This window comes from Choloepus didactylus, chromosome 27, assembly GCF_015220235.1.
Source record: "Choloepus didactylus isolate mChoDid1 chromosome 27, mChoDid1.pri, whole genome shotgun sequence".
Classification (NCBI taxonomy): domain Eukaryota; kingdom Metazoa; phylum Chordata; class Mammalia; order Pilosa; family Megalonychidae; genus Choloepus; species Choloepus didactylus.
In genome coordinates, this window is record NC_051333.1 from 8,553,465 (window position 1) to 8,576,890 (window position 23,426).

Genomic DNA, 23,426 nt, shown 5'->3' on the forward strand with positions numbered 1-23,426 from the left:
CCAACGATACTTTCCCCTTTCCACCGGTCTCTAAGAGCCTCCTCATTGGCCAGGACTGGAAGCTCTGCCACCACCACTGGGAAAAGCTGGGGAACGCATTTAAAAACATTAAACAGGATGTATTCAGCAAAAACAAACCTGTGCTCCCTGAGCAGAGAAAATGGAAAGAATCGATATTGCCAGACAACTGACAAAATCAGCCATATGAGCCCAAAATGGAAGTCGTTAATAGGTAACCCAAATCGGTATCATATAAAGACCACATCCTTTGACCATAATGCAGTCATATCATGATGTCAGTAACAAAATGACAAAAAAAAAAAAAAGATATCAAAGAACATATTAACCATGAGTCTAAATAGAATCACATTGGAGATAAGACCACATTTATATAAGTGGATTGCAGTGAAGGTACTACATATCAACATTTATGTGGCAGAACCGAAAGTGCAAAGAGGAATATTCATCATATTATAGGACTGAATTAGGAAAGAAAAACTGGCAAATAATGAATTACGGTCCCTGTTTTAAGGATGAGACACTGATAAAGGCAATGGCAGCAACGATTAGTGTTTCTCGCCTATGTACTCACTTGTACCCAGGGAGCGAAAAGCTGGAACTGAAGTCTTCTTCATATTTATCACAATCATAGTCTCTCTCCAAAGGGTAGTCTTGTGTAATTTAAGGGATGAGTTTTTAAAGATGAGATATCTTGTCTCTCCAGTGTAATTTCTTCTATGAACTATCAATTTGAGCAAAAATTGAAAGCTTTTCCATATTTCTCAGATTTATAAGGTTTCTCTCCATTGTGAGGGCAAATGTCTGCTAAAGATTTGCCCTCATTTGCTAAAGGTAAGTAAGGATTAAAGGTTTTCCACAAACCTTACCTTCCCATGGTGAGTTCTCACATTTCTGTGAGATATGAGAATTCAGGGGAGACTTTCCCATGTACATTATTGCATATAGCTTCCTTCCAATAAGTCCTCTTTCCATGAACAATATGATGAGAAAATTAATGAAGGTTTTCCCACATTCCTTTCATTCATGGGGCTTCGGTCATCTGTGAATCTTTACATGATTTTTAAGTCCTTTAGAACTAGTGAAGGCTCTTTCACATTCCTCACATTTATAGGGTTTCTCTCCAGTGTGAATCCTGATATGTGTAGTAAGTTTTGTGTAATTAGTGAAGGCTTTCCCACATTCCTTACAGTCATAAGACTTCTTCACCATGTGCTTTCTTAAATGTTTATTAAGGTGTAAAGAATATTTAAAGGCCTTCCCACACTGCTTACATTCATGGGGTTTCTCTCCGGTGTGAATTTTCATGTGTCTTGTAAGGAATGACTGATAAACAAAACCTTTCCTACAATCGCAACACTTATAGTTTTTCCTGCCGATGCTAGTTCTCCTGTGTGAATCAGAATTTGGAATTTGGGCAAAGGTTTTTCCACTTTCATTATTCTCATTGTTTGTCTCTTCAGAATATGGTCTCCTCTGTGCAACATGGATTGAGTTATTTCTGAAGGTGTTCCCACACTGATTAGACTCATAAATTTTCTCTCTGAGGTGAGCACTCCTGCATGTTCTAAGGGACAAGTCTTCACTGACAGCTTTTCCAAATTGATTCCACTCATGAATGTTCAGTGTCATATGAATTTTGTTGTGTATATGAAGCACATTATTCTGAGTTTCAGTCCACGCACTCGATTTCCTCTCTATTTGGGTTCTCTCATATGGAATAAATAAAACATTTTGCCATGAGGCTCTATCATATTCATTGCTTTTGTAGATTTTCTCGTTGTTGAAGACAGAATTATGTTTGAAAATATTCGAGTCACATAGACAGATGTATTTTCTTGTGGAATTTCCCTCTGAAGGAGCAAGCTTTGAGCTTGGTTGGGAGTTGCCCCTCATTTCATGGCATTCAGAGTCTGCTTTCTTTTGGGCAAATGCAACTTGCTTCAAATGTCGCTTTCTTTGCTTGCCCAGGTCCTCTATTTTGTGGCATTTCCAGTCTTCTTCTAATGTGCAAGACCAGGAATCACTGCTTGTGAGACATCCTGGATTTGCTTCATAGAATGTTTCTGTGTCAAAAATGTTCTGCTGAGGGGCTGAGTCTTTGGTTTCAAGTTGAGTCAGCCAATCTGTAATAAAGTGGTGGAAAAGTTAAATTTTTTTTTGTAGGAAATCAAGATGGCTTCAAGATAATCAAATAGGCAAGGCCCACGTGGGTTTCTTTTCCGATACTCATCCAACATATGTGAGGAAAATATGAAAGGGAAGACAGCACTCATAAGCAGAGAAAGACATGAGGGATTTGGGCTGTGTCAGGAGTTCTACCATGATGAGGGCAGTTTCAACATGGAAGTTGTGTGGGGATTCAGGGGGCGATCAGGAATGCCAAACAGTGAACTGGACAATTTTAAAGAGGAAGGAGAACAGGTCTCTTGGGAAAAAAGGAATATATGAGAGGATGGATGGAAGGAGAAAACCAGGAGTGCATGTACTTGAAGAAGCTCACATATGAATAGCCTCAACTTTCGTCTCAGGTGAAATGGATTCTTTTTTTAAAAAGTGAGATGAAATTCATGTAACATAAAAATTAACCACTTTAAAGTAAACAATTCAGCAGCATTTGATACATTCATGATGCAACCACCACCACTCCTAAGTTCCCAAACATTTTCCTCATCCTAAAAGGAAACCGTGTACCCATTAGCAGTCACTCCCCATTCTTCCTTCTCTCAACCCCTGACAATCACTAATCTGCCTTCTGTCTCCCAGGATATGCCCATTCTGGGCATTTCATATAAATAGAATCATATAATAGGTGGCCTTTCATCTCTATTATCTTTCACTCAGCAGAGTGTGTTCAAGGTTCATCTAAACTATAGCACCGATCAGGGCTTCATCTCTGTTTACAGCTGAGTAATAATAGTCCACTATATGGACATACAATTTGTTGATCCATTTATCCACTGATGGACACGTGGGTTGTTTCCACCTTTTGGCAATTGTGAATAGTACCGCTATGAGCATGCATGTACACATTTGTCCCAATGCCTGTTTTCAACACTTTGGGGGTACATCCCTAGGAGTGGAATTTCTGGGTCACATGGCAATTCTGCGTTTAACTCACAGTTGGGTGAGTCACATCTCCATGGAAACACTCAATCAAAAGGTTCTACCCAACAAGATTGGATTAAAAGATCATGGCTCTTCTGGGGTCCCTATCAGTTTCAAACCAGCACAGACTTTTTGAAGAACGTCAAACTGTTCTCCATGGTGAATAGAATGGATGCTTGTGAAATTCTTTCTTGGATATTCCTATCAGCTACAGTGCCAGGATGAAAATCCCTTTTAGGCCCCTAGACCCATTCTTATTCCTAATGGGTGATCAGACTGGTTTGCCACGTTGAGCTCCTGCTCACTGGGAAGGTGTGTGATGTAAAGCAATGGTACTGGGAAAAAGATTTCCAAGAAACAAGGTCCCACACTTGGTTTGCAGGGCTCCAGAAGCCGAGCATGTGTGAGAGTAAGAGCAGCAAAACTTTTTTCACCAAGTCACTAACACTCTGTCTAAAGGACTCAAAACTACCTTCTTTGGGTTAACCCACTTAAGGACCCCCAAAGGCTTTTAAATCATGAAGAGAATAACAGTGTAGTGCAATAAATAGATTTCACAGTTTCATGGAGAAACCTCATCTGCCACTTGGGGGCTGGGGCTGTGGCTCCATAACTCAACAACCTGGTCCTCATTTCTCAGCACACATTCCAGAAAACAGGGATACTTAACTGGAATCCATCCCATCAGGGACTAAATGAAGAAAGGTGACAGCCTTACCCACAGAGACCAAGTTCCAATAGTTCTCCAGCATCACATCCCTGTAGAGTTTTCTCTGTGCAAGATTCAGCAAAGCCCACTCCTCCTTGGTGAAGTTCATGGCTACATCCCCAAAGGTCACTGAATCCTACAAGAACACAATGTGGTTGATTCAGTGGGGCAACATGAACACCCACGTTCCCAGGAGAAAGAGGGCGGCTCGGCACTGGAGAAGGGAGACCCAATTCACTGGAGGTGCAGCCAAGGCCAAGGTCTTTCACCATCAGGTGCTTTTCCTGTCTGCCCACCCTCACATGCTAAGCCATGTCATCCCAACTCACAGCTTCAGCAGCACCTCAAAATCTCTACTATAGCGCATGTGGTTGCCCATGTTTATTCTCCAAGGTCCAGAAAGGTCCTTATACTTGAGCAGAGCAATCCTTGCTCTAAATGCATTTCAGTCAACCCTCATCGTTTGTGGATTCCGTTTCTGTGAATTTGCCTACTTGCTAACATTTATCTGTAGTCCCCAAATCAACACTCCACTCCCAGTGTTTGCGTGGTCATTTGCGGACATGTGCAGAGCAGTGAAAAATTCAGGATGCCCGATACTCATGTTCCCTGCTGAGGCTGAACCAGGTGACGTCTGCCTTCTTGTTTCAGCTCTCATATGGTAAACAAGTGTCCTTTTCACAGTATATTTAGTGCCACACATATATATATCTTTTTTTTTTGCATTTTTGTGCATGACTTTGCTGTTTCAAATGCTCCCTCAACTGTAGTGCTGCAATGCTGTCCAGGGTTCCTAAGCGCAAGACGTGCCTTATGGGGAAAATACATGTGTCAGATAAGCTCTGTCCAGGTGTGAGTTATAGTGCTATTGCCCTGAGTCCAATGTTACCAAATCAACAATGTATATTAAATAATGTGTCTTTAAACAAAACACACCTAAAACAAGATTATGTATCGATCAGTTGATGAAAAATATATGGGTCCAAGGCTCTGTATGTCCCCTGGGGAGCCATGGTTCAGTATTTGCTAATTCAGGGTTCATGGTGACTTTACAGAACAGAACGACTGCAAATAACAAGAATCAACTGCATATCACAGCAAAACCCTGAGTTCCTCAAGACAGAGATAGTTCCATCTCCTTTCTTAGTGTGTGTCACAGCAAAACACTGAAACACACAGGTGGTCAGTACCGGGGGTTCCCAGGATCACCCCACCGGAGTCTCTCTCCAATGGGAGTCCCGGAGCACAGGGAGCGCCAGCCCCAGCCGGCTCCATCCGCTTTAGCGGACACCAGGCCTTGAGCAGAGGCGAGCTCACTGGGCGGGATCAAGAATGTCCTTCGGAGAAGGACCTGTGGCCTACCTGTGACATGCTTATCACCAACACAGCTGCTGATCCTTGTTTCTCTGTGTTTCCTCAAAAGAGGCTGAACCAGGCAAAGCTGAGCTCAGGGAGAGAAAAAGAGCTATGAGAACCCAGAACACCTTCCATTTCCCATCCTTGCATTCCTGGATGCCACCTAGCATTAATTCATTTGCAGCTTCCAAACACACACATGCACGCTCATTTTTTTAAAAAAAGTTGAGGTAAATTTCACATAACATCAAATTTACCAATTTACAGTTAACAGGGCAGTGGCATTTAGAACACTCACAATGTTGGGCAACCATCACCTCTTGTCTAGTTCCTAAAATAAAACCCCATTCCCATTAAGCAATCACTTCCCATTTCCCCCTCTCCCAGTCCAGGGCAGCCAACAATCTACTTTCTGTTTCTATAGTTTCACCTATTCAGGATAGTTCAGATAAATGGACTCGTACAATATGTGTCCTTTTGTGTCTGATCTCTTTCACGTAGTGTCATGTTTTCGAGGTTCATCTGCCTTCATTCCTCTTATGGCTGAGTAATATTCCCCTGTAGGGACCCCAATTTGTTTAAACAAGCATCCGCTGGTGGACATCTGGGTTGTTTCCACTTTTTGGCTCTTGTGACTAATCCTGTTATGACTATGTGAGTACAAGGACTCTTTTGAACAGCTGTTTCCTTCTCAATTATTTTGAAATATAGACTCAGGAGCAGAATTACTGGGTCACATAGTAATTTTATGTTCAATGTTTTGCTGAACCACCAAACCGCACTAGTGTTTTGACCAAGCCAGAGTAGCCCAGTTTCACCCCAAACCAGAAAGGTTGGCTGGGGGCTTTATTGCTACTGAGAAAGTGACTGAAGTCCCATTTTATAGAAGAGGAACGTGAATTGCAAAGAGATGTGGCTGCTAATCTGACAGTGATTGCCTAGCACCCCCTCCTTCTCATGTCCCCGTGGCCCTCACTTGCCCTTCGGACCCACTCGGTGCTTCACCGGCCACGTTAGGTCTAGAGGGGAACACGGGCACACGCTTATCGCACCCAGCGGCCTCTGCACGGCTGCAGCTGTAGGACCGGGGTGCCCCTCCAGGGACCTTGTGCCCACAGCAGCTGGGTCCACCTCGGTCCCCTGGGTTCAACAGGATCCAACATCCCGTCTCACATAAATCATCAGCCAACACCGATCAATCGACAGGCAGCTGTAAACTGTTGGATGTCGAACTGCATTTCTCGGAACTGTATTTCTTTAATCATGAATGGAAACAACAGTGTTTTGCTTCTTCACTCACAGATTATTTCAACGCTATGAATTTAGGACCTACTTCATGCCGGGAACTAAAGATGTAGCACCAAAAAAAAAATAAAAATTAAAACAAAAAAAGGGAGTGAGGAAGAACAGAAAAAAATGATCAATACCCCCTGTCCATTCATTACCTGTTGGATGGGAAAAAGGGTTTCTCACTATCTGAAAGCACTGATTGATATCGGCCTCTGTGGTGGTTAATCTCGTGTGTTCCACTTGGTTGGGCCATGGCGCAAGTTGGTCAAATACCGGCCTAAATGCTGCTGTGAAGGTATTTTGTAGATGGGATCAGCATCTACTGTCAGTTGCCTGTAAAGGAGAGGACCCTCGTGATGAGGGTGAGCCTCATCCAATCATTTGGAGGCCTTAAGAACAAAGAACAGAAGGTTCTAGAAAAAGGAAGAAATTCTGCCTCAAGACTGTATCTTCTACTCCTCTCTGAGTCTTCCAATCTGCTGGCCTCCCTTACAGGTTTCAGACACAAGATGGCAACAGCACTCTTAACGGAATTTCCAGGCCACCTACGAGTCCCACACTTGCTGGTTCTCCCACCTGCATGAGCCAATTCTATAAAATAAATCCCTTATGGGGTGATGAAAAAGTTCTGGTGTTGGATGGTGGTGATGGTAGTGCAACACTGTGAATGTAATCAACATCACCGAATTGTACCCTGGAAGTGGTTAAATGGGAAATGTTATGCGTAGGTTAGTACAATAAAATAAAATAAAATTAAAAAAACCCTCACATATATATACTTCCCACTGTTCTGTTTCTCTGAGGAGCCCTAACTGATACAGCTTCACTTATGGTGGGGCAAGCAGACATTCTATTTATACTGATGTATCATGAAGGATGTATCACCTATTGAAAAAAGGTTTACCCTCATGTAATCACACCTTTTGGCTAATTTTTAGCAACACAAGGGAGCGATCACTCAAATCCACAGGCTGGGATTTTCTATTGGACAAACAACCCAGTTCCCTCAACTGGTCTATGTCATGAAAAAGCAAGGCACAGGTTCAATTTTGATGATAAGTGAGAGACAGGTGTTATGCGCAGAATGTTTGCATCCTGCTCTAAGAAATCTAACTCAAAAAGATATTTTTTGGTGAAGATTGGTGATATCTGAACTTTGACCTGGAATTAGAGGCATCATGAGATTTTTTTTCTTTTTTCATGTGTGATAATGGTATCGTGGTACAGAGGAAAACGCACTGACTTCTAAAGCTGCAAATTTTCCCTGGTACTGAGAAAATGTATTGTATTACTGTATTTTTTACATTTTGCATTGGTACTATGTTGCATTTTGCTTTTAAAAAACAATTTCAAAATTTGAAAAATTTCAAACAGAAATAGAAACCATATATATATACACACACACATTAAAAATATATATAAATAAACATAATGTATATAATGTATATACGTGAAGTTAGATGATATCAGTCAAGGATTGGTATATGTGTATAAATAGCATTTACCAGGTACTAAAGGCTATAAATCACCCATAAAATTTTATGTTTAAAACTACTGTTTGGATATAAATAGGTAAAATCATTGTGGGAAAAAATAATTTATATAGAAGATTTGAAAACCTCCAAATCTATAACCCAGCAATTCTACTCCAAGATATATGCTCCAAAACTGCCTTTCCAAAATTCAAGGAGTGTAAGAGTCTGCTGGGGATCTTGTAAAAATGCAGGCTGATTCACCAGCTCTGGTGTAAAGCCTGAAAATTTAAAGTTCTGTGTTCCCAGCTGATGCCCATTCTGATGGCCTGTGGACTGCACTTTGATCTGCGAAGTGTCAGAGAAAGTACTTCTATGTGAAAACTGGGACACCTGAGATTGTGGAAATAGCAGCCAAAGTGGAACCATTCAAATCTTCATAAGCGATTGAAGGGATAATCAAATGATGGCATCCTGCAGAAGCAAGGAACGCTGATGGGGAGACTATCGCGGATGTACAGAAGAGGGCCTGGTTTTCAGGACCCATGCATTCATTATATTATTCTAAAAAACTCTACTTTTAAGTTTTATGTACTCCTGTCTTTATAAAATCTTCACACTATCAAGTCAAATATTAAGCAAATTTGGATTAAAATGTAATTTTCTTCTAGTTATTTTACCATATAATTTCCCATCCATTCCATTCTTGGTTTAAAGAGCTTCGGAGTACAAAAGAGTTTTTTAAAGATTAAATTATGGGAAGTGCCAAATTTATGCAAGGTAGTGAGAATGAAAAAAAAGGCCCCTACCCATCCATCATCCTGGGGTCAATTTATCATCCTCCCATCTCCCTTTTAAAAATCTGTATATTTTTTTCCTTGCCATTTATTTCTCTGAAGAAAACCAGTGATTGGTCCTGAAAATCTTCAACATTATCTGCTGTCTCTACCTCTTGTGAAATGGTGGTGAGAGCTGGAGAACGGGTCAGATTCACATTTTATTTTTGCGGCTAGCGTATTTATTTCATGGGTAGGACTGTGATATTAGGAAGCACGTGTGGTGGTTTGAAACTGTAAGTACCCTAGAAAAACATGTTCTTACATCTAATGCATTCCTGTGGGTGTGAACCCATTGTAAAGAGGACCTTTTGATGAGGTTATTCAGTTAAAGTGTGGCCCACCTCAATCAGGATGAGTCTTAATCCTATTACTGGAGTCCTGTATATGAGAATGAAATTCCGACAGAGAGGGAAAAAAAATCCACAGGAAGTAAGCTGAAATCAACGAAACCTGGAAGAGAGCAGGGAGGCGGGGAGAGGCCGCCATCTGCCTTGCCGTGTGACAACGCTGGCACCAAGGATCTCCTGCAGCCAGCCCCAGGATGCCACAGTCTTTGAGAAGGAAGCATCGCCTTGGGTTGGACCTTCTTTTAGCCTCAAAACTGTAAGCTAATAAATTCCCACTGTTTAAGTGGATCCATTTCATGGTATTTGCTTGAGCAAATGAAAACTGCACATGACATCGCAAAAAAAGAAGCAACCAGGAATGACGACTACTTAAACGGCTGATGAGTTATCATCCTAAAAAGGTCAGGAAGACTTGACAATTACTGCCTCGATCAATTATTTGAAGAGAAGTTGCAAAACATCAATCTGATAGTCAGATAATCCACTCAATGAATTAGCTCTAATTCTTCAACCAAGAACTAGATTTTAGCAACTGCTTGAACACTCAGTCCCAACCCTACTCTCGTCCTCATCCCCAGAACCTGTCAATATGTTCCTTTAATACAAAGGGTCTTCATAGATGTGATTAAATTAAGGCTCTTGAAATTGGGGGGTTTATTCTGGATCACTCAAATGGGCCAGATGGAATCACAAGGGTCCTCAAAGGAGAGAGGCAGAGGGAGAAATTCCAGAGAAGATGCACCTTGAAGATGGAGGAAGTGACCATGGGACAAGCAGGTGGACAGCCTCTGGAAGCCGGAAAAGGCCAGGAAATGGGTTCTCCCTGGAGCCTGCAGAAGGCACCATCTTGCTGACATCTTGATTTTAGTTCCATAAGATTCATTTCCTACTTTTGACCTCCAGAATGATCAGATAATAAATCTGTGTTAAGCCGTTAAATTGATGGACATTTCTTACAGCAGCAAAAGGAAACTAATACACCTTAGAATGTCACTAATGACATTTGTCTTAGCATCATTAGAAATGCATGGATGCGATTACACGGCAGTTCCTATTTTTTCTGTAGCTCCAGTTCCCCAAGTAGTCCAACAGGAGTCCCTTCCAGTTTGCTCCTGTTTACTTTTTCCCACGACCCCAGAAGGCTGCGACTTCCTGGCTTTCAGGTTATGACAGGCTCTCGTTCATTTTTACCCAGGAATGGCCTGTGAACAGCCATTTCTCCACAGAATCCTGCTTCCTTTTATTGAAAAAGGGTATGAGGCAAACCCATCTCAATGCATTTTTAGTGGAAAGTGTTGGTTTTTTTAAAAAAGAAAAAACTAAAAAAACTCTGGTGGGTTCTAATTTATATACAATACAACACAGCTATTTAAAGTATTCTATTTTCCAAAACTAACCCAATGAATAAAATGGGTGCATTTTATTGTTTATAAATTATACCCTCATGACCCAATGACCCAGTAACTTTTATGTATCACCCAAGTGAAATGAAAACCTACGTTCACACAAAAACCCACACATGTGTATCTAAAGGAGTTTTATTTGTAATCACCCAAAACTGGAAACAACTCTGAGGTCCCACAGCCGGGAAGGGGTGTTCAGACAGTGGTCAACCTGGGGGGAAGCAAGGTGACGGGGTCAGGCAGGGGCCACGGGGCCTGGCAATAGCAGCAACGGCCCATTCCTTAATCTGAGGACACACATGTTCATTAGATTATTTTAAAAACTCTACTTTTAAGTATTATGTACTTGTCTTTATTCCCCACGATGGAATACTACTCAGCCATAAAAAGGAACGGACTACTGATAAAATGACATGATAAATCTCCAGTGGACCCTGCCAAGGGAAAGAGGCCGGACTGGAAGGGCCACACGCGGTGTGATTCCATTTATATGACCTTCTGGAAAAGGCAAAACTGTGGGGATGGAGAACAGATCAGGAAATGCCAGGGCTAACCCCTAAGCATGGTGCAGGGCTTGACCGGAACGGTCGGGGGGGTGTGACAGAAATGGTGTAACTTGCTCCTAATAGTGGTTACGTGACTATGCGTTTTCCAAAGTGAACAGAATTGCAAACCAAAAAGAATGCATTTGACTGTATGTACACTGAAAAATCAGTTTTAAATAGGGCAAAAAAAGAATATATATTCATATACAATCACCAATGTAATCAAGATAGAGAACATTTCCATGCTCCTGTGAGGTCAATCTCAGCCCACCTTTGGCCCAAGCCATCCAATTCACTTTCTTTTCTAGATTAGCAATCGAGTTTGGATGAGCCTTTTCTAGAATTTTCATATGAATGAGTCATTCTAGGTTGTTACTGCGCCAACCCAAAGGCCTTATACCACAGAATGCAGGCCCTACAGCCCTTGGCTCTGTGTGTGTGTGTGTGTGTGTGTGTGTGTGTGTGTGTGTGTCCCTAGGGAGTGATCTGCCCATTATGAAACTGGCCTAGATTTGCCAACATCACAACTTGGAAGAAAAACTCAAACACAAACAAGATAAAAACAAAAAAAAAATTTAAAAAGTTGATTAAGTCTAAACCAACATTTGGAAAGATATTTTGGAACATTTCAATAAATGAGAAAATGCTGGCTCCTCATTTGGTTGGACATTAAAAAAAATCCTTTCTAGGGTACCTTAAAATTTTTTTTTTTATTAAACTAGAAAGGAAAATTTAACTATTTAAAGAAATATGAAAAAAAAACAATGAAGATGAGCAATAAAATAGGTATTACTATGCCATTAAGAAGTAAATTATAACCAAAATATCCTATATCATACAAAATTACTAATTATTTAGAAGGAAAAGATAAAAGCAATGAAAATGGTGATGGTTGTACAAGATGGTAAATGTCACTAGTGACAATTTTCATGTTACGTGTGTCCTACCATGCACAAAAAAAGCAATGGAAAGGTTTTCAGGTTTTTGATAATTCAAATAGGGAAAGACATCATGGGAATACACTTGATATAAATTTCTTTCTGAATGGTAATAAAATCGCAACACTGAGAGAGAGAGATAACATAACTCTTGTCCTGCTCTAAATGTGACATTTGGTGACCAACTGGTTAATGACTGATGTCAGCTAAAATAGCATAACAGCCACTGCATAGGGAATGCTTTGCAATCAAAGACTCATATTTGAAAGAAACTTGAGAATAAACCTGGACACTTACGTGCCATTATCAATATTGAATTGTTCACTTGAAACTTTTCTAAATTACGAATAAAACAAAATGAATTTCAATGAACCATGCTAGAAAGAGCTGACTTCTAAATATTTTTCTCCCAAAGAAATTTTTCTCAAAGAATGTAGAGCCCAGATCATAAGAAGTAATACAGAAGTCTGCCAGGTTATTCATAAAGATATTATATAATTTCTTTCTATATTGTGATAGCACTGAGATTTTTCTGTTTTTTAAAATTTGCAATCACTTGATTTTTTTCTGCCTAAATATCCACTTTCATATTCAAAAGAGGAATTATCAATCAATTCATACTGCGAGTGCTTTTACAACAAAAACTGGTGTTGAATTTTGTCCGAAGACTTACTGCAACTATGGACCTTATCGTATAATTTTCTTCTTTAACCATGTTAATATGATGGATTATATTAATGGGTTTTCAGGTATTGAACCTCTTTTGCATTCTATGAATAGACTCTACTTGATTGCTGTGAATTATGAATTAATGTGCTGTTACATTCCATTTATTTATATTTTATAATATTTTAGTGTTAATACTTAAAAGTGGAATTGTTCTGTAGTATTATTTCGTACACTCTGCATCATGTTTAGAATCAGCTTAGTAGAGCTGGGATTATTTCATCCTTAAAGGAGAAAAAGACTTTATTTGCTAGTGCTTTTAAAAAAAGAATTTTAAATTAAAGCCTTTTAAATTTGTATATCTCTGAAATTAATTGATTTGCATCAGAGCACTGTTTGTAATAGCCAACTCTGTGCAGCAACCCAAGGATCCTTGTCTAAGAGATGTTTAAATATTTTATGCTACATCTACACAATTCTATAAAGCTGGAAATAAAAAGTCAGCTGACTCTTTATTCAGTGATATGGAATGATCTCCAAGTTTAACGTGAAGTAATAAAAAGGAAGGTGCAGAAGAAAGTATGAGCTTATTTTTGTGAAATAAAGGGAAAATAAGAAAACAATGCTACATAAGTGGTGGCCAGGAACTAGGGACAGAGTCAGCTAAATCTGGAAAGAGAAGGACTTCAAAGTTTGCCTTCTTTTTTAATTCTTTAACCACATGGCTCCAATGACATAGCGCTTTACAGTTAAATAAGAATTTACAACTCAATTGATAAATTTATTTTTTTACCTTGATAAATTTATTTTTTTTTAGCAGCTAAAATAAGAATTCCATTCTATTTGGGAGATTTAACTGTCTTTATATATTTTTCACAATTCTCTAGGGCACACACAACCTCTTTTCTCTCAACCAGAACTGTACTCTCACATCACCTTAACCATACCTATTCCATTTCTTGAATATGCCAACTATACTACCTCTCTTGCGGGTTGCTGGTGCTGAGTTCCGACTTGGCGGGCCGGGGCCAGGGAACCTGGCCAGCCCCTGGGGAGGGTAGTGGGCACGGGCAGTAATACCCTCCACAGCCCCCCGGGCCTGAGAAAGTGGAGCTGGCTACAGGCCCCATCTCCCTCACCCAAAATACAACCATTAGAGGAAGCTTGCCAGAGAAAACCGCCCCCTTTATCTTGCCCGCACACTCCCCGTTGCCAGAGCAACACCCGCCACCGCCAGTGCGCATGCACCGTTGCCAGAGCAACTCCCGCCCTTTTTCAAACGACCTCCGCGCCCTCTCAGAACCAATCCTAGCCTTTATCCCCTCAGCATTGCCATGTAAGGACCCCACACCCCTAACACCGGCCCCGCCCTCTATGCCACCCTATATAACTTGTGCTCACCCCTGAATAAGGGCTTTTTTCTACTACCCTGAAAAGAGAGTGTCTCGCGTCCCTCTCTCGCCGCCCTCCACACCTTGCACGCCTCCACAGGGGACTCGGCCAAGTCCCCCGCCTCACCTTCGCCTCCGGGAAGAGCTGCCGCCGGTACCCCTCAAGCAACGCTGAGCACAGAGGGTTCCGTGGCTGCCCGCCCCAAGCTGCGACCGCACTCTCTATCAAAAAATTCAACTGGTATATGCAGGGTACCCAAATCCCCTTGCATTTGAAACTGAGTTCACATCAACTGGGGTTTTCACCTCACATAAACAAATGCCAGGCAAAAATAATAGATCAAAGTTATTTATGCTAGGTCAAACTAGAGATTATTCTGCACCACCCTTCTGGAGGATGTGAAAATCCTCCCTGCCCTCATTCATCAGGCAAAGATGACAGATAAGGATCAAGCCAAGCTGTAAGGCACCTTCTCGAAATGGCCACTGCTTTCCAACTAAATGAATCTTTGTTCTCTAAAAACCACAGGGTTATCAAAAACATGGCTATCACTAAGAATGGGACACTCCACCTTTGCCCGGAGGATCTAAATCACAGAGAAGCAATAGCCTTGAATTCCCAACCAAGGTACAGAGCTTCAGATAAAGGGTTTCTAGGCACAAATAAATAGGCAAATAAATAGGCAAATATTCCACATTTATCTTGTAGTCTTGGAAACCTTGTGGTTTCCAAGGAAACAGGCCCCTGAGTTCATATCCAAGTCCAGGCCTGACTTTAAGCTCACTTCAGCTTGGCTTGGAGACCCTTCGATCACTGCTTCATTTAAATTCCCCTCTCTCGGCAGACGCCCTCCAGTTCTTCTGTGGTGCAATCTCCCCTTTTGCAACAAACTGATATATCTCAATTTGTCAGACTCCAATTTTGTCCTCGGTGGTCTCAGGCAGATCGGCTTGGGACAACAGGAAAAAAAAAAAAAAGAGAGAGAGAGAGAGAGAGAAAAGAAAAAAACACGAACGCACGCGTTTGCGTCAGCTCAGGTAAGCGGGTAGAGTCAACTCAGGTAAGCCAGCTTTTATATGGTACTCCAAGAGTTCAAACACCTCCCCGCGGGGCTCTGCTCTGAGCTTCCTTGACTCTTATTGCTGCCAAGATGCAATCTGCTCAGATCCCGGGGTTGGCTTCTGGGAACCCCACGCAACCTTCCCGTCCACCGATTCTTTTACAAACTCCGTCCAACAAGTTCACAAAAAGGAAGAACGCGCTCACCCCACCAAACTCTAACTTGGAAACCCTTACTCCAGGAGAATAGAACCCGGGGGCTTCCTCTGCGTCTGCCCGAGCGCGTAAGTTTTCAGTTTATCCCCATCAACCCCAGTCTGCTTCTAACACGTTCAGGGATTCGAATAACCGACCAACAAGCTACGGCCACAGCGAGACCGCGACCACCGCGTGCGGACATCTACACTGCCCAGGCCAAGGGGAGGGGCTTTTTCGGGGTGTCAGCCTGCAGGGAGGTCCCCCTTCTCCCGCGTGCCAGGCGAAGGGCGCACGCAGGGCTGAGCACGTGAGCACTCGCGGCTTTGCCTCCCCTCCCGAGGAGAGAAACGAGCTTTTGCTCCCAGCTCCCTGGAACCGACCCCGGCAGAAGAGGTTCGAGAGCGACTTTCCAAAGACAATGGCCACACCAAATACGGCTGGACGCGTGCAACCACGCGGCACACTTACCATTTCCCCAGCGCCGGCTCCTGGGCTGTGCGGGCGGAGCAGCCTCAGCGCGCTGCAGACAGGGGCGATGGACCTCTAAAAAAAAAAATAAATAAAAATTACAAGGCTCTCCAGGAAAGGCAGGCGACAGCGACTTGTCCTGCTGCAGATCCCTGCCAGAGCGCAGGGTCAGGTGTTTTGTAACTGCTCTCCGATCCCCTTTCAAAATGGACGGCAAAGGGATTGGGGCAGGAGACGCAGAGGAGTGGGAAGGGGATGCGGGCGCCGGGCCCCCGGCCCGCCCCCGGGACCCGCCAGACCTCCGGGCGCTGGGGGCCTGAGCCCACCCGGAGCAGATTCGCCTGGCCCGCAGCGCTTTCTCCCCAGACGCTCCCAGCTGAGGGTCCTCCTTGTTACTTGGAGGCAACAGGAACAACGCAGCAGCTTCCGGCCGGCTTCCCCAGCGAGGTTCTCACGCTCCCCTCCAGCCTCTCCTGCCTCCCGGCTCCGGCTCGGCGCCCGCCCCCCGCGCACTCGGCAAGGTCCCGAGGTCAGAGCAATCGCCCCGCCTGCCTGGCTCGCTCCCGATAAAAGAAAGGGTTTTCTCTGTCCTGCAAAAGTACTGAAACAGACCCGATAGAGAGTCCTCAGCCTCCCTCTTGCACCCTGTTCCCGTTTGCTAAGGCTGCTGTTAAGCAAAATACCAAATATGGATTGGCTTTTATAAAGGGGGTTTATTTGGTTACAAAGTTACAGTCCTAAGGCCATAAAGTGTCCAAGGTAAGGCATCAACAATAGGGTACCTTCACTGGAGAAAGGTCATTGGCATCTGGAAAACCTCTGTTAGCTGCTCGTTCCCAGGTTGCGTTTCAAAATGGCGTTCTCCAAAATGTCAGCTTTCAACGGCGTCGTCAAAATGTCTCTGTAAGCTGCCGCAGCAAGCTCCTTCTGTCTGAGCTCTAATATAGCGCTCTAATAAACTAATCAAGGCCCACGCTGAATGGGCGGGGCCACGCCTCCATGGAAATCATCTAATCAGAGTTATCACCTACAGTTGGGTGGGTCACATCTCCATGGAAACAACTTAATACAATGATTTCAACTTCATCAACACTAATACGGCTGCCCACAAAGATTGCATTAAAGAACATGGCTTTTTCTGGGACATAATACATACAAACGGGCACACGCCCCTTTTTCTTTTTGCAATCTACCTCCCTGTGCTGCTGCAGAGCCAGCAGTCCCAGAGTTGAACCGTCCTGGCTTAGGAGTCCAAAGAACGCTTCGGGAAGACACCAGGGGGGCTCAGAAAATCCTTTATTTGGGGAAGTTTACAGACAGGAGCCGCTGTCCAGGGCGGCAGCTGGAGTCCGAAAAACGCCCTGCATTGTGCACCCGATTACATAAGGATTATATAGGAGAAGAACAAAGGAGAAGAACAAAGAAGCACAGAGCCAGACCGTGCAAGAACACAACACTTATTTATCGCCCTCAGCATTGTGCAGGAGGCTTCTCAGTGCACGTAAGCTTTGTACAAAACGTCTCCATCCCGCCCGGTCAGCGTTATCTGTCCTGCATGCCGGGTGCCTTCTGATTAAGTAAATACTCCCTCGTTCCTTGGGGCTTGGCTAGAGCCCTTGGAACACATTCTATATCGTTCCCCTGAAGCAGGAAGTGCAGGGAAGTGGATGGGGGCCGCCAGTTTGCACGTGAGAAAATATCTGCTTCACGCTCCTCCATCTGTGCATTTAACCTGGCCCATACACAGCAAGGTTTGCAAAAACAGTTCTTGGAAAACGCTGCTTGGATGGTTCTGGGATTATGCCTCCCAATTTGTGACCTATTGGTGTTATATCGTTTTGAAATAATGTATATTGTAAACTTTCTAAGGCATTATTATTGTTGTTTTATGCAGTCACTATTAATTTAGATTTAGCCGTATTCTTTGTTGTTGTTTTTTCCCTTTCTGCATCTCGGCTTGTCTTGTAAATGTAATTGTCCTAACAAACCGGAAGCAGATGGAGGGGAAAGTAGTTTCAGCACTCGAAAGCGTGTTTGACACCAGTGGAGTTCGAATGCTCCACGCGATTTATTTGCTTGCTTAATCGCCACCTGCCAACACAACCAGTGTGCACCGAGGGCACATGACATATTTAAAGGTGGGGGAAGCTAAAGTCCATTCCCCCAGGTGGAAGGAATGCAGGCGGGACCTTTCAGGAGGTCTGGGGAGCAGGGGTGGAGCGCGCGTGGTTTAAAGCAGCAGGTGGGAGCTTCTGAGCAGGGAGGCAGTGCTCTTTCCTACCCTGTCTGGGCCGAACCCCAAACCAGTCTCCTGTCCGCTGTTCCTGGCATCAGTGGAAGGAAACCAGATTGGGTGAAGCAAAGCACAACTTTCTTTGGCCAAAGAATGGAGAAGGGTAGACTCGGGTGTAAAAGGCACCTTGCCGCCAGGGGAGGTGACCCCGATTCTTTTCTAGGGGGTCTGGAATGTGCGCGCAGGTGGCTGACGCAGGCGGGCAGGGGGGTGGGTGTGGGTTTGGGTGGGTTCATCCTTGGTTCTGATCATGCGCAGTCCTTGGTCTTTCCGTATGTTGCATGTTCAGAAAAAGGTGTCAAACTCCTGCCTGGAGGCAGAGAATTTACCATTATAATGAGCAAAGGTAAAGAAAGGTCAGGGCTGGGGGCTTGAGGTTAGCGGCAAGATGGGATCTTGCTATTTCATTGGCTGGGAAATTTGTGGTGCATTACTCAAGGTTGGGGAAACCGCTGCAGGAGACGCAGTTCTCAACAGTTTCTTGCAGGTGTTTGGTTGCTTCATTTTCCTGGAAATAAATACAACTCAGGCAGAGACAGAAGTTAAACAGAACAGCTTTTTTTGGTCAGACTTCATCCTGGTGACAGAGCAACCTGGCTTCACCAAAGTGGCTTTTGCGTGGGGATTTTATAGGGAGTGCCCTTTGGCTGGCACCAGGCCAGTACAAATCATATATTCTTGCACGAAGGCCTGCTTATCACTTGTTACAAAAACGTGTTTTTTCTCAATTTGTTTACATTCTATTTGTGGTCAACATTTTTACACTATTTTGGGGATTCAAGATCACCAGTACTTCAATCCACAGCACTTTCATCTGTTATTTTTCTTCTGCATTTTTCCTCTTTTGTGTCAATTTGCTGAAGGCAAGTTTTCTCTGTTCTTGTTTGTCTGAAAATGATTTATTTCACTGGGTATCAAATTCTTCATTGACATTTTTCCACCTACATTTTGAAGACATAATTTTTAATTTTTTTCCTGGAGTCCAGTGTTTCTGTTGATAATTTGGCTGCCATTGTAATTTTTATTCCTTTAAAGGTAATATGTGCTTTCTCCCTCTGACTGCTGTTGAGGTTTTTAAAGATTGTCTTTCATTTGCAGCAGTTTTACTAAGGTGGACTTACTTCTAGTTTTCTAAGCATTTATCCCATGTGGCATTCTTAGAACTTAAGAATTACTTTCATTTGGTTTTCAGAAATTTCAGCCCTTATCCCTTTGCTAGTGTCTCTTCTCCCATTTTCTCACTCCTTTACTTCTGTACTGCGGTCGCGGTTACTGCTTCTGGGGGGAGTGGCGGCCGGTAGCTGAGCCCTCAGCTCTCGGGGCTGCTTAAAGGGTACCGGCGGCGGGGGCTCTTTCCGGGAGGCGAGGGCGAGGCGGAGGACTTGGCCAGGTCCTCGGCGGGAGGCGTACAAGGTGTGGAGGGCGGTGATAAGGACAAGACACTCTTCATCCAGTAGGAGTATGCGCCAAAGAGGCTTTATTCAGGGGTGATCACAGGTTATATAGGCTGGTAAGAAGGGCAGGGCTGGAAAGGAGGTGAAGTAGCCTTAAATGGCAATACTGAAGGGAGAGGGGCTAGGATTGGTTCTGAGAGGACGCAGGAGCCGTTGCAGCGGGCGGGAGTTGTTCCGGCCACCGTGCATGCGCGCTGGCGGTGGCAGGAGTTGCCTTGGCACAGGGGAGTGTACGGGCAAGATAAGGAAGTGGGGTAAGGGCGGTTGGGAGAAAGGCGGTTCCCTCCGGCAAGCCTCCCCTGCCAGTGGCATTTTGGGTGAGGAAAAGGGAGCTGCCTTGACCTCGCTCCCTAGGCTCGGGGGGGCTGCAGAGGGCACTAAACGCCCGTACCCACTACCCTCCCCAGGGGGTGATATCAGGTCCCCTGGCCCAGGCCTGGTAAGTCGAGGTACAAGCTCAGTCACCCGCAATTCCCCTTTCTTTTCTAATTAGAGGAAGAGGCTTTACCGGAGAGGCCCGCTAAGGGTGAGGGAAGGGGGAGGTCAGGGAAGGGAAAAAGGGGTTGACGGTGGCTCAGCGAGGCTGGAGCTCGGTGTTGGTGTGGTGCCCGGGCGCTCGACAAGGGCTTCGCTGCAGCGGGCTGGGCGAAGGTGAGGGGTTTAAAGTTCAGGGGTTCAGAGAAGCTGGAACTCGAGGCGAGAGCGATGTTCAGGTGATTGAGAAGGGCCTCGCGGTCGGCGGGTTGACCGGTGGCGTTGAGGTCGCGGAGGGTTGGCTGTCATCTTGGAGTGGGGGGCGTCAGAGGTGGCGAGTCGCTGATACTGGATTTGCACGAACGAGGAAAAAATGGCATCCGTTTGTTTCCTTACAAGCTGGACAATTTTGCGGATGAGGCAGGGTCCTAAGATGAGAGCTAGAATAATTATTAATAGGGGGCCAAGAAAAGGAAGGATGTATGGGAGGATGGGAGTGAAAAAACTGGACCAATAACTGGTGGCTTCACGATCTCTTTTACGCTTTTCCAGTCCCTCTCGGACCCTTTTCAGGCTGTCCTCGACGAGACCTGCGGGGACTGAGCTTGTGCCTCGACTTACCAGGCCTGGGCCAGGGGACCTGATCACCCCCTGGGGAGGGTAGTAGGTACGGGCGTGAGTGCCCTCTGCAGCCCCCCCGAGCCTGAGGAGCGAGGTCAAGGCAGCTCCCTTTTCCTCACCCAAAATGCCACTGGCAGGGGAGGCTTGCCGGAGGAAACCGCCTTTCTCCCAACCGCCCTTTCCTCACTTCCCTATCTTGCCCACACACTCCCTTGTGCCAAGGCCACTCCTGCCACCGCCAGCGCGCATGCACCGTGGCCAGAACAACCCCCGCCCGCTGCAACGGCTCCTGCGTCCTCTCAGAACCAATCCTAGCCCCTCTCCCTTCAATATTGCCATTTAAGGCTACTTCACCTCCTTTCCAGCCCTGCCCTTCTTACCAGCCTATATAACCTGTAATCACCCCTGAATAAATCTCTTTGGCGCATACTCCTACTGGATGAAGAGTGTTTTTGTCCTTATCGCCGCCCTCCACACCTTGCACGCCTCTCGCCGAGGACCTTGGCCACGTCCTCCGCCTCGCCCTCGCCTCCGGGAAAGAGCCCCCGCCGCCGGTACCCTTTAAGCAGCCCCGAGAGCTGAGGGCTCGGCTACCGGCCGCCACTCCCCCTAGAAGCAGTAACCCCGACCGCAACTGGTGCCCCGTGTGAGGAACGTCTCCACACAACAGTTTGGCAGGTCACCCGCTCGCCCGGACGCCTCTCCAGCTTCCCGTTTCCTCGCCTGCAAGGTAAGGGCCGCCTCTCCCTCGCCGCTTCCGGAGCCGTGGGAGGTTCCTTGCTCCGAAGCCGCTCCTCCCTTCCCCCACGCTCTCTTCATCCAGTAGGAACTCCTCCCTTCCCCCACGCTCTCTTCGTCCTCTTGTATGCGCACTTCTATGACCCCCGTTCCTCCTAACACTCTCCCTCTTCCCCTCCATTACTTTGCTGTAGTTCTTTGTATCTTTCTTTCCTCATTTGGCACCGTGTGCCTCTTTGCAACTGCCCCCCCTGACTGCTCCCGTTGCCAAAGGGCACTGCTTTCCGCTCTCGCCGTCTCCTTCGGCCTTGCGGCCACAGTTTATCTCATTCTCTCTGCTCGGTAAACAACTCCTCCTCCTCCTCCCCGCCAGCCGGCCGGCCCGGCTCGGGAACAACTCCCCCTCCTCTCCCCTCAGCTATGGGTAATCGTATATCTACATGCCAGGCACCTCAAGTTCGTGCTCTGGCTGGTCTCCTAGACACGCATAGCTGTAAAGTGTCTGTCCGGCAGCTGCAGATATACTGGGATCTCCTGCTGCCCTTTAACCCATGGCTCACCACTTGCCATCTTTGGGACCCTGTTACTTATGATCGTCTTATTGATCGAGTCACTAACGCCATGGAACATGAGAGCAAGCGCTTCCTTCCTGGCTTGCTCCCCACCTTGATAACCATCCGCTCCTGCCTTCAAGGCTCCCTCCCCCCTGATCGAGGCCCCGTTAAATCCAAGGAGGCCCTATCAACCCAGCCAACAGATTCAGATAGCGATATTAATTCAAATCATGACTCGGACACGGAGTCCTTAGTCGAGCAGATTAACAACGCGCTCGAGGTGACTCCCAAAAAGCAAAATAACACTGCGCCACGCCAAGATGGCGAACTTCCTCCTTCTTCTTCCATCGAGGGGAGGAAATGCTCCGGCGATGACATCAGCCCTAAGCCCTGCCGGAAACCGCATGCGCTTTACCCCGCCCTTTCACAGGGCGGAGCTAGTCCACCATCTTGTGTCTTAGCCACGCCCACCGCGCCGCCATCTTGCGACGCTTGGGGCCTCCCACTTCCGCCTCTCCCTCCGGCGAGCTCCCCTTCGGAGCCGCTACCGGCAGCTGCCGCCGCTCCTCCCACCCTGCCGACTAACAACCCCTGGCTGCCTTCTACACCTCAAAGCAACCCTTGGGGCAACGCTCCCCCTACCCCCACTCCCGCGCCAAGTCCTCTGCAAGCGTGTCCTCCTTTCTCTCGTGCTTTTCGCTGCTTTCCTCTTAACCTTGCCCCCACCCCACAGAGGCCGCATGACTGGTATCCCATTGACTTAGATACTATCAAGCAGCTTCGCAAGGCCGTCAAGGAGGACGGGTTAGGTAGCCCATACGCTTCCCAAATACTGCAGGATCTCGGCATGAACTATTGCCTCCCCCAAGACTGGGCCTCGCTTGCCCGTTCAATTTTTAACCCCGGTCAGTTTGTTGACTGGCGTGCTCACTTCCAGGCAGAAGCAGCTAAGCAAAGTGAGCAAGATGCCGCCATTGGAGTCTATCATCCCCCCGAAGCCTATATGGGCACTGGAGCATTTCTAAATGCATCTGCTTATATTAATGTCCCTGCCACCTTCTGGACTGTCCTCAGAGGCATCGCCTTACGCGCGTTTGCCAATTGTTCTGCCTGTCGGCCTAATAAATTCACCAAGCTCTTCCAGGAGCCGAGTGAACCTTTCACCACCTTTGTCTCCAGAGTCGAAGAAACCTGCGCTCAAAAGGTAAGTGATCCCCAGGCCCAATATTACATGTGCCCATCCTCAAATCCTGGAAAATCGTGCTGTAATTCCCCCAACAAGTACTACTGTGCATACTGGGGGTATGAGACATTAGCCAATAATTAAAAGCCTCCTGTTCCTGATCATTACCTTACCCTAAAGTGGGCCCCTACAGGGTGTGAACTCCCTACTGTTAACTGGCTCGGCCAAGAAAGTGAGAAATCCTGCACACATCTTAATCTTACAGTGCAGCTCCCCACTGATCCCTCCTGGTTACTCGGTC

The 23,426-nt window shown here is 45.6% G+C and overlaps 1 protein-coding gene across 3 annotated transcripts; it reads right to left on the bottom strand.

Annotated features, from left to right (window-relative positions):
- Positions 1 to 323: 323 nt before the first annotated feature.
- Positions 324 to 16,639, bottom strand: ZNF114 (zinc finger protein 114). Of its 3 annotated transcripts, none has more exons than XM_037819367.1 (5): positions 16,591 to 16,639; positions 15,809 to 15,883; positions 5,198 to 5,276; positions 3,845 to 3,971; positions 324 to 2,144 (listed from the first exon to the last, which is right to left on the bottom strand). In XM_037819367.1, exons 3-5 carry the CDS (start codon positions 5,204 to 5,206, stop codon positions 1,057 to 1,059), a joined length of 1,224 nt encoding a protein of 407 aa, XP_037675295.1. In that variant the 5' UTR covers positions 5,207 to 5,276; positions 15,809 to 15,883; positions 16,591 to 16,639; the 3' UTR covers positions 324 to 1,056. The 3 variants fall into 3 exon arrangements, with proteins under 3 accessions (XP_037675295.1, XP_037675296.1, XP_037675294.1); XM_037819368.1 differs by lacking the exon at positions 16,591 to 16,639 and adding an exon at positions 16,135 to 16,486; XM_037819366.1 differs by lacking the exon at positions 16,591 to 16,639 and adding an exon at positions 16,108 to 16,486.
- Positions 16,640 to 23,426: the final 6,787 nt, after the last annotated feature.